The 13,055-nt window shown below is 65.8% G+C and overlaps 3 protein-coding genes across 3 annotated transcripts; 2 read left to right on the top strand and 1 right to left on the bottom strand.

Annotated features, from left to right (window-relative positions):
- Nucleotides 1–81: 81 nt before the first annotated feature.
- On the top strand, nucleotides 82–2,785 carry CHLRE_06g307950v5 (uncharacterized protein). Its single transcript, XM_043063740.1, has 5 exons — nucleotides 82–466; nucleotides 728–853; nucleotides 1,217–1,306; nucleotides 1,516–1,686; nucleotides 2,162–2,785. Exons 1-5 carry the CDS (start codon nucleotides 128–130, stop codon nucleotides 2,348–2,350), a joined length of 915 nt encoding a protein of 304 aa, XP_042924446.1. The 5' UTR covers nucleotides 82–127; the 3' UTR covers nucleotides 2,351–2,785.
- Nucleotides 2,786–2,815: 30 nt separating this feature from the next.
- Nucleotides 2,816–5,401, bottom strand: CHLRE_06g307900v5 (uncharacterized protein). The gene is made up of 4 exons (XM_001691313.2): nucleotides 5,091–5,401; nucleotides 3,887–3,975; nucleotides 3,505–3,597; nucleotides 2,816–3,373 (listed from the first exon to the last, which is right to left on the bottom strand). The coding sequence occupies exons 1-4, from the start codon at nucleotides 5,129–5,131 to the stop codon at nucleotides 3,309–3,311; spliced, it is 288 nt and encodes a 95-aa protein (XP_001691365.2). The 5' UTR covers nucleotides 5,132–5,401; the 3' UTR covers nucleotides 2,816–3,308.
- A 150-nt stretch (nucleotides 5,402–5,551) lies between these two features.
- Nucleotides 5,552–13,007, top strand: CHLRE_06g307850v5 (uncharacterized protein). The gene is made up of 10 exons (XM_043063739.1): nucleotides 5,552–5,754; nucleotides 6,342–6,526; nucleotides 6,906–7,001; nucleotides 7,562–7,625; nucleotides 8,009–8,240; nucleotides 8,433–8,467; nucleotides 8,726–8,881; nucleotides 9,085–9,426; nucleotides 9,592–10,947; nucleotides 11,106–13,007. The coding sequence occupies exons 1-10, from the start codon at nucleotides 5,694–5,696 to the stop codon at nucleotides 11,981–11,983; spliced, it is 3,405 nt and encodes a 1,134-aa protein (XP_042924445.1). The 5' UTR covers nucleotides 5,552–5,693; the 3' UTR covers nucleotides 11,984–13,007.
- The last annotated feature ends 48 nt before the right edge of the window (nucleotides 13,008–13,055 follow it).

Here is a 13,055-nt window from a genome sequence, read left to right as displayed (position 1 = left end):
GTTGCGCTCACAAAACCGCGCGATGACCATGCTGCCCTGGCACCGTGTAATAGGCCGATGCCTACTTGAAGCAATAAGTAAATCATAAAGTGATGGTCCTGAGTACCTCGCACTGACAATAAAACAAATGCAGACCGCGGTCGCGATAGGTGCACGCGCGGGGCGGGGGGCGTTGTTGCGATCACTGCTGCCATGTATTTCGGGTACAATAGAGAGCGCTACAAGCTCACAAGAAGCCGTGGAGCGAAGCGGAGGGCTCGCCAGCACTTCATCAACACCGGCGCACGGTCCTTCCTGTGCCTGTGCGCGCTGTTTTACGAGCCTGGCCTTCTCGACGACACGGCATGCCAGTACTGCAGCTGCAGCTAAAGCTAAAGGCAAGAGCTCAAAGAGCAGCGCCGGGCGGCAAGCTGGCACGGAGGCAGCCGACTTGGACCCTGGGCTCATTCGTGTCGTCTTGCGGAAGGTGCGGAGCCAGGAAGCAGCCAGGGCCGCTAGCCCATGCGGGGTGGGGCGGCCTGACAAAAGATGTTCGAAGGGGGATGGGAGGCTTCATCGAGTCACGTTGGGCCGAAGAATCGTAGGTTGAGGCGGCAGCGTCCGGCTGCACGCGATCCCAGCTTATGACCACCCAAGCTCACCAGCGTCTAGCACACTCGCACGTGCTCCCCGTACCTGTGGCGTCGCCCCCTTGCCAGCTTGTCAAACCGCTGTTGCTAATGCGCAGGACGTACCGCGCCTGGGCCGGCGCGGCGAGGTGGTGAGTGTGCGGCGCGGCCTCATGCGGCACAGCCTGTATCCGGCGGGCGAGGCCGCGTACGCCACCCCTGACAACATCGCCAAGTACGGCCTGGTGAGTGTGCGGCAGCTGTAGGGCTGTCCGGCTGTTGGGGACGATGGCTGGTGTAGGTGGCAGGGGCGGCTGGCGCGGCTGGCTGGGGCAGGCGGGCGTTTGGCACTGGGCGCGGACGGATGGGCGACTGCGTACAGGAGGTGGGGTAGAGCGCAGCACCTGATGCAGCTAGTGAGCGGTGAAGCAGCTGGAGGAAACAGCTGAGGATACGGGCAGAGTCGTTGCCGCAGCGTCAGTTGCAGGGATACGAACGTGATGGGCGATACTGTTGTTTCCTGTGTACGTGTGTGTGTGTGTGTGTGTATATGTGCGCGCGCGCCCCGGTGCGCCCTGCCCCACGTTCCGGCCCGCGATGCGGTGCAGGCGGACGTGGAGCGCGGCATGGACGCGGCGGCGGAGCAGCAGCAGGGCGGGCTGGAGAAGCTGATCAAGGCGCTGGACACCAAGCCCGTGGTGAGAGCAGTGAGGCAGCTGCTGCGAACAGCCCGGCAGCGGCTGGACGTGTGGTGGGCGTGGACTGATGCGGAAGCAACGGTACTGGGGCGGTAACTGGCGGGGGTGGGCTGGCGGGTTCGGGTGCTGTGGGGGCGGGATGGTGTCTCTTTGTCCGGTTGGCACAAACCGCCGGCGGCATCGCATACCTCCCCGCTGTCTCCACGCAGGTCATCACGCGGCGCGCCAGCGATTCCGACCCGGAGAGCTTCGCGCCCGGCAGCGCCGCCGTGGGCGCGCGCGCGGTGGCGGCGGCCGTGGAGTCGCAGCTGGGCATCCGGCTGGACGCGGCTTCGCACCTGTTCCTTGGGGAGCCCATCCGCAGCTACGGCTCCTACAAGGTGGGGAGGCGTGTGGTGGTGGGGGCGTGTGGTGGGGCGGCGTGTGGTGGGGAGGCGTATGGTGGGCGGCGTGTGGTTGGGAGGCAGGAGGCGCATGGGGCTGCAACTGGTTTGGGTGAGGGAGGGAGGTCGGGCAGTAGGGGAGTGAGGGGCGGTGGCGGTGGGGATAGGACAGGTGTTTTGGGCGAGAAGCATTGGGCGCGTACTTGGAAAGCGCACGGGGAAGGAACCGTGGGCCTGCGCATGGGTATTGGGGGGCATGTCACATACCGGCTGCCCGCCTTTCATCCCCAGACGGCGTGTCAAACACACGCATGGCCACTTGCTTGGGCCGCCAGCTGGTGGGCACAACCGCACCGGTTCTGAAGCCGTATGTGTGTCCACTGCTTCCGCCTGCGGCCTGAGCCCCTGCGGCCTGAACCCCTGCGGCCTGAACCCCTGCGGCCTGAACCCCTGCGGCCTGCCTTGTCCGCAGGTGCCGCTGAACCTGCGCCTGGCCTCCGAGCCGCAGCGCCAGGTGGAGCTCACGGTGCACGTGGACCGCCGGGGCAAGCCGCAGCAGCCGGGCGCGACGGCGGCGGCGGGCGGCGGCAGCAGCGGGGAAGGCGGCGCGGGGGCGGCGGCCGGTGCCGCTGGGGGTGCAGGGGCAGCAGCGTCCTCGTAAGGGGGAGGTGTGCCGTGGTGGATGCCGTCATGTGATGGGGTTGGGCTGTACTGCTTCAGTACTTTAAGATTTGTCGATGGTGCATTGTTGCATACCGGAAGCAGGGTACGGCCGCGTGCAGCAGTGCCTGCCACCCAGGTTGCCGCCGTGAGTGCCTACCTGCAGGGGCGGGCAGAGCGTGGCAGGTCGTCTGCAGTACGTCACTACTTCCACGGAGTGACGAGGTAGATGGTCAGAAGGATTTGCATTCCTGTCCAAGTCCCCGGTGGTCGCCTGCTCTACGCCATGTGCCGTGTTGGTCGCACCGTGGTTGCGCACCCATTGTCCTCATGTTGAGACGCAGCGTTGATGGAAGCCACAAAGGGCACCGCAAGCATGTAACCCAAGGGCCAGCAGGGCATGTAACCGAGTGCAACGATGTAAGATGAACTGTTTGTTTCATGGGCCGCCCTGCCCAATCCCTCGACGCACAGCAGGTTACAAGAATACAAGTTACAAAGTTCTCCACCGGACACCATCCTAAGCTTATCCAGGCATTGAGCTTCCATGGCCTCGCCTTCAACCCATTCGTTGCCAAGGCCTACGCAGTACGCGCACTCGCATCACTATGCCCAAATTGCCCACTGCGCCTAAACACAATGGCACACAACCATGAAAGCTGCTGCTCGCATCACCGCACGCTGCAGCCGTTCCTAACGGGGCGCCTTGCACGGACACCACCACCGCCACCACTGTGTCCATTGAATTCCTGACCACCCTGTTCCGATAGATGAATGGGAGCTGTTATGTTACTGTATGGCGGTGCACACGTCGCGCCACCGCTGGCCATCCGCTCCACACCCATGCCCCCCCCCAGCTCGTCCGATTCCCCCAATCCCGCACCCCAAATACGTTACCCAAGCACTTCCGGCGTCATTCAGTGCGCATCAGTGCCTGTTACTGCTTTTGCCACGCCTGACTAGTCCCGAGGCTTCACCAGGCTGAGCCCGCGGGCGTTGAGCTCCTTCTCGTACATGAGAGCCTCTGTGTGTGGGGGGAGAGGGGGCAGGCAGGTTAGCGCGTGCAATAAGTGGGGCAGTGGGCACAAGCCAAGGCCGCTATAGAATGGTGGAGCTGGCACCCGCATGCCGCGGTCAACCAGGTCAGCGTCTCACCTCGTTCGAACAGCTCCCGTAACCGCGCCTGCCGGGCCGCCTTTACCGTCTGAACGCCCGACTTGATTCCCGCGTCGCGGTCTGAGCTGGTACCTGCACACGTGCACACGCGTGGGCAATGTTGCCGTACGTGCACGCAAATCTGCAATGATATACACTGGTAAAGATATGTTGCAGCTGTTTACATGCTCTGCCGTACTGCAGGATACGGTACTCGGGGGCCGTGTGACCCATCGCCCAGGTCCTGTAATGTTACAGTGGCAAGCCGTCCCCCCCCCCCACCTGCCCCCCCCCCGCCCACACACACACGCACGCGCGTGCAGTGGACAACTTTGCACGCCATTGCCCCTGTCCCGTGAGCCAGCCTCTCTGCCACAACTACCTGCAAGTGTTATCGAGGCCTTTGTGAGCCCGGTGGACGGTGGGGGCCGTTGAAGGTCCCTTTCCGTCCATTGCGCAATGATGGCCGTCCTGCAAGCGCCACATACCAAAAGCATCGTCTGACACCGTACGGCCGTAGAGAATGGCAAGGCACACCAAACTACACGCCATACGGAACCCCAAGGGATTGGCCATGCCTATCTACCCCAGCATCCCTCAACCGGTTGTGCGGTCCCGTGTTAAATGGTGATACGTAGTTCACTCACGCGGGTACCACTCTGGTCATTTGCTGTGTCCAAACTTTGACAGCCTGGTAGACCCAATAGGTATCATCTGACCAGGCCGCCAGCATACCTACGGCTTCGTCTCGTTGTGTAGTATACGGCTACTATGGTGCGGAGCTACGAGGAGGCGACCTGAAAGGCCGTACGGCTGCAGCCGTGCATGGGGTGTGCAGTGGGACACGCAAATATTTTCGTCGTGAAAACTAAAAGCGTGATAGCGTGATGGATAGAGTACGTACAGTGTATGCAGGATACGCAATCGCCACTGTAAAAAGAATAGGCATCAAAAAGTTATGTGCACAATTGTCCGGGGGGGTGCATGCTCCTAGCCAAACCCACACGTTTGGGGGGCTCTGGGAGTCGCCCGAGGCAAATCCTACCGCAGTATTTAGACGCCGCCTTTTTGTAGGTACATAACTTACATCATAAGTGGGCATTAGCGCTCGGCAGAGGACAAAACATGTTGGTCAGGGCTCAAGTCGCGAAATTGACCAGAGCCCATATCTCGCATAGGCGGTATTTTGGGCCTGTATCTAGTGCCGTCGACTAAGGTTCACCGAGAGATGTCATCCGGACTGCGTAGGGCGAATTCCAGTAAGTCCTGGCGAGCGCGACATTTAGCATTTCGACTTCGGCTCCCGCTCGAGTTTGTGCCCGGAAATCATTCAGGGACCTTATTATATGTCACATGATGACATTTCGGCAGTCTAGGGCATTGGACACACGCAGTCCCTAGGGACTTGCCGGAGTGGTACCCGCGTGAGTTCACTCTTGGGGCCGCCCCCCCCCCCCGCGTGCCTGTTCCACCTTGCATAGGAGGACCACCTCAGCTCCTCTTTGTTCTTCTTTTGTAGCCTTGCGTACATCCCATTCTTCTCTACATAGCTATTTCCCACGATTCCATGTGCACGAATGACCCACCTCAGCTCCTCTTTGTTCTGCTTTTGTAGCCTTGCGTACATCTCATTCCTCTCGACTGTTTCGCGTACATTTCTGGGCATGTAAGACATGACTGGGCCGTGCGCACCCTTCGAGACTTGCGCTCGGGCTCTTATGCAACCGTGGTCAAGCTGTACTATTGAGCTGGTCCACAGTGCATTGAAAACGAGATTTGTAGGCCGCAGACACAATAGACAGGTTTTGACAATTATAGCGAGTCAAAAGAACTTGTTAATAGGTGTCTTTGTGGATGTTTGATGGATGTGCCTGCTAGTTAATTGCATTGATAAAAGGTCTTGTCACCGGCAGGGAAGAATGCGTGAATTGCATGGGCAGCTCTGATCGCTGTCATGCCCGGCGATTTTGCGGGGTGGTTGCGGCGTCAGTAAAATATCTACTGCACTCGTCCCTTCTACACACCTACAAATGGCTGCTTAGCACTACCAAACCCAGAAGGCCTGCTGCCGGTAAAACCAAGGTCTTGGGGCCTACCCCAATCAGCCCCTCCGAAAGTCCTTTGCTTTTGGCCTGGAGTCATAGGACAAAGGCCAGCCAGGGGGCGTCTGCAGGCGCACGGAACCAAAAATGGCGCTCGACGAGCTTGGTTCAATCGGCAAATTGAACTGGGCAGATGAACTAGATGAATGTGAGCAAGTGTCGAATGTGGGGCGGCCAGTTTGCGGAACGATAGGTCGAGCGGGAAGTCGGGGCATCGATCACAGGTCGCTGCAGTCGCCCGGGGTTTGTACCTTGGGCGCGGGTTTGTGTGGTGTTAGTATAGGTGCACGCATAAAAGCGCAAACCACTCGCTACCTAGCGTCTGCGAGCAGCCGCGTTGGCGCGCTGGGCGCTGGGTTTGCCGCGCTTCTAAACACGGACGTGTTATCACCCGGACACTAGCGCATTCGGGTCCTCCCGGTTTCATGACACATTTAGTATTGTTGTCGCGCGTGGGCGTCCTTCATCCGCGCGCGCGCGCATGCTGACCGGCGACCTGACATTGCATTGGTGCTGCACGTTTTCGCTACCTCCACTGGCCTAGGCTGCCCGATGCAGTGGCGCTTGCCGCGTCATCCGAATGCTGTGTTGGCGCACGGGCTGGTCAGCCTATGGCCATGCAGGGTGACTGGGGCCCCAGTTTGCGCGGCAGACTGCCACCCAGCCAACTGGCCAGCCCCCAACCCGCTGACCGTTTTCTTTCCCTGCTCCTTCCCTTCTCCTGTCCACTGGCAGTGGACAAGACGCGTGAGGCGGAAGAGGCTCTGAAGCCGCCGGAGCCGCCGCGCCCGCCGCCTCGGCCCGCCTCGACCTCCTCGGGTCCGCCCGCATCCTTCGGTTTGAGCCTGGGCGGTGTGCCCTCGGACTTTGCGCCGGAGGATGTGGAGCGCATGATGCAGGACCTGTTGCCGCACGTGCGGGTGAGGAGGGGGGAGGACGGGGGAGAGGAGGGGGAGCGGGAAGGGATGAGGCAGGGACGAGGGAGGGAGGAGGGAGGGAGGAGGGCGCGGAGGAGTAAGGGGCGTGTATGTGGTTGGAGGGTTGAGGGGCGCTGGAGGGGGAGGCGTGATCGTTAGAGTGGGGGAGGTAGGCGCGAGAGGGACTGGCACTTGAACAACCGTTCACAACTCCGTGCTCTGCTTCCGTTGGCTCGGGTCACCTTGCGGAGAGTCTGACTGTCGACCCCGGGCCGGTCCGCACATTCTTGCGGCACATTCCCACCATTACGCTTTCCCGCCCCACCCAAACACCACCCACACCCACATCAACACTGCCGTCCACCCACGCCCGCCCCGCCAGGTGTTGCGGCTGCAGCGCGTGCCGGGCCCGGTGGTGTTTGAGCTGGAGCTGACCAGCCGCGAGGACGTGGACACCGTGTGCCGCCGCTTCAACGGGGTGAGCGCCACCGCAGCAGCAGCACCAGAAGCAGCAACAGCAGAAGCAGCAGGAGCAGCAACATCAGGGCTGGGTGGGCGGGCGGGGGGCGCAGCCGCTCACTACAGAGAGACGGGGGCCGGGGCGGGAGCAGGCATGGCCTCACTGGGGTTTGGGTGGTAGGAGAGGCACACGGAGGGAATGTGTGTGTGGGTGTGTGGGTGTGTGTGTGTGTGTGTGTGTGTGTGTGTGTGTGTGTGTGTGTGTGTGTGTGTGTGTGTGTGTGCAGATACCAGCCCAAGTGTGGGGGATATTGGTGGGGGGGTGGCTGCTGATGTGGCTTGCGTCAGCGGTGGGCCTGGTGCTCAGGGCTGGCCGAGCTTGTGTACGCTTCTCTGCTTCTGCGGGCGCGCTGGAAGACGCTTGCTGCCCCTGCCTCCCCCATGATTGTTTTCGGTCTACCACTTCGTCAACTAGCCATGAATATAACCCCCACCACCGGTAACAACGCGTCTACTATGCTGTTGTACCTGCCTACGCCTTCACTTCTTAATGATCGTGAATGTAACCCCCCCTTACAGATGGATGTGGAGGGCTGCCGCATGTGGGTGCAGCCGGCGGAGTCACACGGCGGGCCGTACTCGGGTGCGTGTGGGCACTGGGCTGTTGGGGTCGTGTATTCCAAACCCAACACCCCCCCCCCATGGGAGCCGTCCACGAACGCCGCAGGGGGCTATCAGGGGGCTGTGGTCCCTGGGGCGGCACCACCAGGGCGCTGTCCTGGCTCCCGGCGGCTGTGTCGTGTGTGTGCAATAGTACTACCTAGCACTGCGCATGGGCGTGTGTGCAGGGCTGTCACGGGCCTTAGTGCTGTTCCCCCGGCTGCTGCGGCTGCGGCTGCCGCGGCCGCCCTCAGCCCCTTGTCCAGGGCAGCCGCTTGCGCGTCGCCGTGTCCTCCTCCCACTTCCCTGGCTAGTATGACCAGACACGCTCATCACTGACCCTTCTACTGACAACGAAACACACAGGCTACGGACCGGGAGGCGGGTACGGCGGCGGCGGACCCCGCGGCCGGGCGCCGTCCGGGCCGTACCCCCCTTCGGGCGGGTACGACGACCGGGGCGGGCCGTACGGCGGCGACCGCGGCGGGCCGTACGGTGGTGGCGGCGGCGGCGGGCGCGGTGGCTACGGCGAGCGGGGGCCGTACGGCGGGCGCGAGGGGCCACTGGCACCCCACAGCAGCTTCCCGGGGCCACACAGGTGGGGTGGAGGGCATGTGTTGGTGCGGGGTGGCCTGTTGCGTGGCGTGGATGTCGGCAAATGGGGATTACGGGGTGGACCGATGGGTTGGAGGCCGTGCACTTGTCCATCTCGGTCCCTCGTCCATCTCCGTCTGACCGCTCGTACGACATCTCTCACACGGACGCGATACGCTTCACATCCAAATTGCAGGGATGCATCCTTTGGACGCGGCAGCCGGGGGCAAGGTGCGTGTTGGTTGCGGGGCAAGCCGGTGTGGTGGCACAAACACATGTGGCAAGAAGGGGCAATCTGGACATTTAACCCGATGCTTAAATGGGGAGCAGCGACTACGCTGTAATCGGACGGGCCCAGTGCGCCCGCCCATCAAGCTGCACGAGACTACATCAACCCCAGCGACCCACTCGCTCGCCTGTGGCATCACCTCATGCCTTGTGCTGCCCCAACTCATTCCCAATATCACCCCACGCCGCACACCTCCACAGGCGGGCCGTACGGCGGTGGCGGCGGCCGGGGCGACCGCGGTGACCGCGGCGGTGGCGGCCCCTACGGCGGCGGCCCCGGCGGCCCGCCACCGGGCCGCGGCGGCTCGGCTTACTCGCTGGACCCGCGCTTTGATGACCCCTACGGCGCCCCGCCCGGTGAGGAGGGCAGGTGCCTTAAGGGAGTTTGGGGGGGGGGATGTGAGGCGGCCGGCCGGCTGCGAGGCGGCTTTGTGCACGTGACGGCGTACTGAACGGGCGGTGCCTGGCGGTGCCTGCTAGATGCCTGCCAGGTGCCCACAACGACCTCCCCCACCAACACATCTCCACGCACCCGCCCCACCTCCCGCTTGCTGCCTCAGGCCGGCGCCACGGCGGCGGAGACGACCGCTGGGGCCGCGGCCCGGGCGGCGACCGCGGCGCCGACATGCCGCTGGGCCCACGCGCCTCAGCGCCCATGCCGCCGCCGCCGCCCCCGCCGCCGCCCGGCGGCGCCGCCGCCGGCCCCGGCGAGCGCGGCTCTCTCCCCAGCTCCGTGTCCCAACCGGCCCTGCCCTTCATGGATGGCGACCGGCCACGTCTGAAGCTGCACCCGCGCTCGAGCACACAGCTGGCGACTGCGCCGTCGACCGAGTCTGCGGCCGGGCCGGAAGCGGAGGGCGAGGGCGAGGGCCGCCGGGCGCGCGCGTCGGCCGGCAGTGAAGGTGCGCAGGGTGTTGCAAGCTACAGTAGGTGACAGGTGCAGGGCAAACAGCCTTAAAACGTGGGCGTCCTGAGGGCAGGTAGCTGCTTGTTGCAAACGGCGGTAGTACCGTTGCCGATGCCGAAGCCAGGCATAAAAGTGTCCGCCATCGCTTTGCTGGCCGCAGGGCCAGCGGCGGAGGGGCCTGCCTCCACCTCTGCCGCCCCCAAGCCCAAGTCCAACCCCTTCGGCGCGGCGCGGCCGGTGGACACACTCTCCAAAGAGCTGGAGATCGCCGAGCGGCTAGCCAAGGAGAAGGCGGCCATTGTGGCGGCGGCCGCGGCGGCCGCGGAGGCGGCGAAAGCCGCCGCCGCCGCCGGCGCAGCCGGCGGCCCTGGTGGGCATGGCGGCGTGCCGCCGCCACCCGTACCCGGCATGGGTATGTCAGGGCCGCAGCCGCCGCCAGGTGCACCCGGCGGCATGCGCGGCCCGCCGCCGCCGCCGCCGCCTCCGGGGATGATGGCTGGGCCGCCGCCGCCGCTGCCGGGCGCGCCTGGCGGCCTGCAGGTGCCGCCGCACGGCCAGCCGCACGGGCCGCCGCACATGCCTGTAGCGCTGCTGGGTCTGTCGCCGCCGCCGCTGGCGGCAATGATGGGCATGGAGTTCGGGCACGGCATGGCGGTGGGACCCATGGGACCCATGGGACCCATGATACCGCCGCACCACATGATAGAACCGCAGCCGCCGCCGCAAGGCGCCATGCCGCTGCCGCCAGGGCTGACGGCGGCGCCGCCGGGCTCCATACCTGTCGGCATGGCGCCGATGGGCATGCCCATGGGTGGGCCGCCGCCGCCACCGCCGCCGCCAGCGCCGATGCCGATGCCGGGCCAGCCGCCGCAGCCACCGCAGCGCGGCCCCGTGCCGCAGCAGGGGTCTCCCGGGGCGCCGTACGGCATGAACACGCCCGTTCACATCCTGCAGCGGCCACGCGGGCCGACGGGCGAGGGTGACGCCGCCGTGGCGGAGGACGCAGCGCTGACGCGCGCGGCGGCGGAGCAGGTGGGTGCGCGGCGGCAGGCCAACGCGGCGGCGGTGCACGCAGCTGCGGCGGCGCAGGCGTCGGCGGCGGCGGCCGCCGCTGTCAAGGTGGCGTCGGCGGTGGCGGCGATGACGCTGGCGCCCGGCAACGGCGTTGAGGGCGGCGAGGGGAATGACGGGGAGGGGGATGAGGAGTACGGCGAGGATGAGGAAGGCGGCGACGGCGAGGATGAGGAGGAGTTTGTGGATGCGCAGGAGCATCTGGCGCCCTCGGACAGCTCGGCGGGCTCGGAGGGCGCCTCTGCGGCGGCGGCCGCGGCAGCGGCGGCGGCGGCGGCGGGCCTGGCCGGCTCGGGTCGCGACGGCGGCGGCCGGGGCGGCCGCGGCGGCCGTGGAGGCCGAGGTGGCCGGGAGGGCGGCCGCGGCGGGCGCGAGGGCGGCCGCGGAGGCGGGCGGGAAGGCGGCGGCGGACGTGGCGCTGGCCGGGGAGGCCGCGGCGGGCGAGGTGAGTGGAAGCGCCTGGGCCGTGATGCGATGTCGCTGTCCCGTGGCAGAAGCCTTCGGCCATGCTACGGCTATGTTCAGAGCCCGGGGCTTGCAACCATGTTCCAAGTGTGTACCGGGTAATCAGGAATCACGCTCTGTTGTGCTTATCGCTCGCAGGCGACGGCGAGGGCCGCTTTGATGACGCGGACGGCGGCGGCCGTGGCGGCCGTGGGGGCCGGCGGGGCGAGGGACGCGGCGAGGGACGTGGGGAGGGCCGCGGCGGGCGTGGTGGGCGCGGTGGCCGCAGTGGCGGCGCCGCGGTGGGTGCCGGCGACGAGGCATCTCACGCGCTCTCGGGCGCGGCGGGCGGGCCGCGGCGGCAGCCCTCCCAGGGCGGCAAGCACTCGCCGCACTCGGGCGAGGGCGGCGCGCCGCATGCGGAGGGCGGGCACGGGCACGCGCACGGGCAAGGCGGCCACGCGCACCCTAGTGAGGAGCGGCCTCACCGCGAGGGCGGGAGAGGCGGCCGCGGCGGCCGCGGGGAGGGCCGCGGGGAGGGCCGCGGAGAGGGCGGCGGCCGTGGTGAGTCATCCGGGCGGGGCGGCGGCCGCGGTCGCGCCAGTGAGGGCGGCGGTCGTGGCCGGGGTCGCACGGACGGCGGCGCGCACGAGGCGGGTCACGGGCACGGACACGCACATGGGCATGGGCATGGTGAGGGCGGCAAGGAGGGCGGCGCGGCGCCGCCAGCGGCGGCGGCAGGGCACCAGCAGCCGGCGCACGGCGGCAGGGGCGGCCGCGGCGGCAGCGGCGGCGGCGCGGATCACGGCGCGGGCGGCCGTGGCGGCACCGGTGGCGGCGCCGGGCCCAAGTCTGGCGGCGGCGCGGGTGGTGGTGGTGGCGGCAAGGGCGCCGCGGCGGCTGCTGCGGCTGCGGCTGCGGCTGCAAAGGAGTCCAAGGGCCAGGTGCTGTACAAGAAGCACATAGAGCACCAGGGCGTCAAGCCCACCACCACCTCCAACCTGTTCGACCTCCTCAACAACATGGGAGACGATTGAGCGCAGGAGGCTGTCGAAGGGCCGTCGAAGGGCCGTCGAGGGGCTGTTGAATGGAAGCGCGCAAGAGGAGGAAGAGCTGAAGCTATGGGTGGACAGGGAGCGTGGCTGAAGTGGCAGATGGGGCCGGCGGGGGGCGGGATGACTGGCAAGCGGAGACAGATGGAAGCAAGCCAGAATGCAACGGGGCGTGTGGTGTGGCGGCGGCCAGGTGGCCCGAAGATGTGGAACTGGGCCTGTGCATTTGTGTGTTTCATGAAGGTTTGTGTCTTGCTATGTGTGTGCTGGGGCTGCAGGATGTGGCGGGCTCTTACGGGCGGGTGGGCGGGTACTGCGGCCAATGCGTGTGTGTTTCATGCGAGTTGCTGGACGTGGGGAGTCGTAGATAGCTAAGCAGGCCCGTACTGCGCTAAGGCTAGACACAACGGAATCGACAGGTAGCTTCGTAGCTGTGGGTCCTGTTGCTGCCTGTGTGGCAAAGGCTTGGTTCTCTGTCCAGTGGTCAGGTGGTGGTCGACGCAGTGGTGTTGGACGCAGTTGGCGTGTTCGGCCCTCGCGTCATCCGCTGTTGTGGCGTGTGGTGGTGATGGAACTGGGCACACGAGGAACCGGTCGATGTATGTCGATGTATGTGTGTGTATGTGTGTATGTGTGTGCTTATGGGGCGGGTGGGACGGACGACTGGGGGCGCGGGGCCGGGCCCGGAGCGGACGTCTGTTGCGCGCCGTGGGGCAGTGGGCCAAACAGGTTGGGGGGTGTTGCAGCACGGGTTGCCAGAGGGGGCGACGTTCCTGTTACTACCAACTTCAAAGGGAAGGCGATGGTGGCACCTGGCAAGCGCGCGGGTTCATGCGTGGCGAAGTTGGGGTGGGTTGGTCGTGCACAGCTTGCGTTCGTGTCTGGGGTGTCCGTGTGCGGCGCCCATACACGCGTGTTCCTGTGCTGGAACTTGGCAGCCTTGGCGCAGGACGGTGCGGCGCCTTGGCCCATGCCGCACTGGGCGCTCCACTGAAAGGTACCGTAAGGCTCCGAGCAGGCAAGGCACCAGGCACCAGCTGGGGTCAGATGCTGGGTG

Source organism: Chlamydomonas reinhardtii, chromosome 6 (assembly GCF_000002595.2).
Source record: "Chlamydomonas reinhardtii strain CC-503 cw92 mt+ chromosome 6, whole genome shotgun sequence".
In the NCBI taxonomy this organism is placed as follows: Eukaryota; Viridiplantae; Chlorophyta; class Chlorophyceae; order Chlamydomonadales; family Chlamydomonadaceae; genus Chlamydomonas; species Chlamydomonas reinhardtii.
Note: the sequence above shows the minus strand (reverse complement) of the source record. Positions and strands in the feature narration are given on the sequence as shown.

Bases quoted from the DNA above. Each gene is read 5' to 3' on its own strand.
- CHLRE_06g307850v5 (XM_043063739.1), top strand. From the start codon at position 5,694: ATGGCGCTCGACGAGCTTGGTTCAATCGGCAAATTGAACTGGGCAGAT. The intron at 6,527-6,905 runs GTGAGGAGGGGG...CCGCCCCGCCAG, and splicing joins ACCTGTTGCCGCACGTGCGG to GTGTTGCGGCTGCAGCGCGT. The intron at 8,882-9,084 runs GTGAGGAGGGCA...TTGCTGCCTCAG, and splicing joins CCCCTACGGCGCCCCGCCCG to GCCGGCGCCACGGCGGCGGA.
- CHLRE_06g307900v5 (XM_001691313.2), bottom strand. From the start codon at position 5,131: ATGTACGCAAGGCTACAAAAGCAGAACAAAGAGGAGCTGAG. The intron at 3,976-5,090 runs GTGGGTCATTCG...TGGCGCTTGCAG, and splicing joins CAGAACAAAGAGGAGCTGAG to GACGGCCATCATTGCGCAAT. The intron at 3,374-3,504 runs GTGAGACGCTGA...CCCCACACACAG, and splicing joins ACGGGAGCTGTTCGAACGAG to AGGCTCTCATGTACGAGAAG.
- CHLRE_06g307950v5 (XM_043063740.1), top strand. From the start codon at position 128: ATGCAGACCGCGGTCGCGATAGGTGCACGCGCGGGGCGGGGGGCGTTG. The intron at 1,307-1,515 runs GTGAGAGCAGTG...GTCTCCACGCAG, and splicing joins CGCTGGACACCAAGCCCGTG to GTCATCACGCGGCGCGCCAG. The intron at 1,687-2,161 runs GTGGGGAGGCGT...CCTTGTCCGCAG, and splicing joins GCAGCTACGGCTCCTACAAG to GTGCCGCTGAACCTGCGCCT.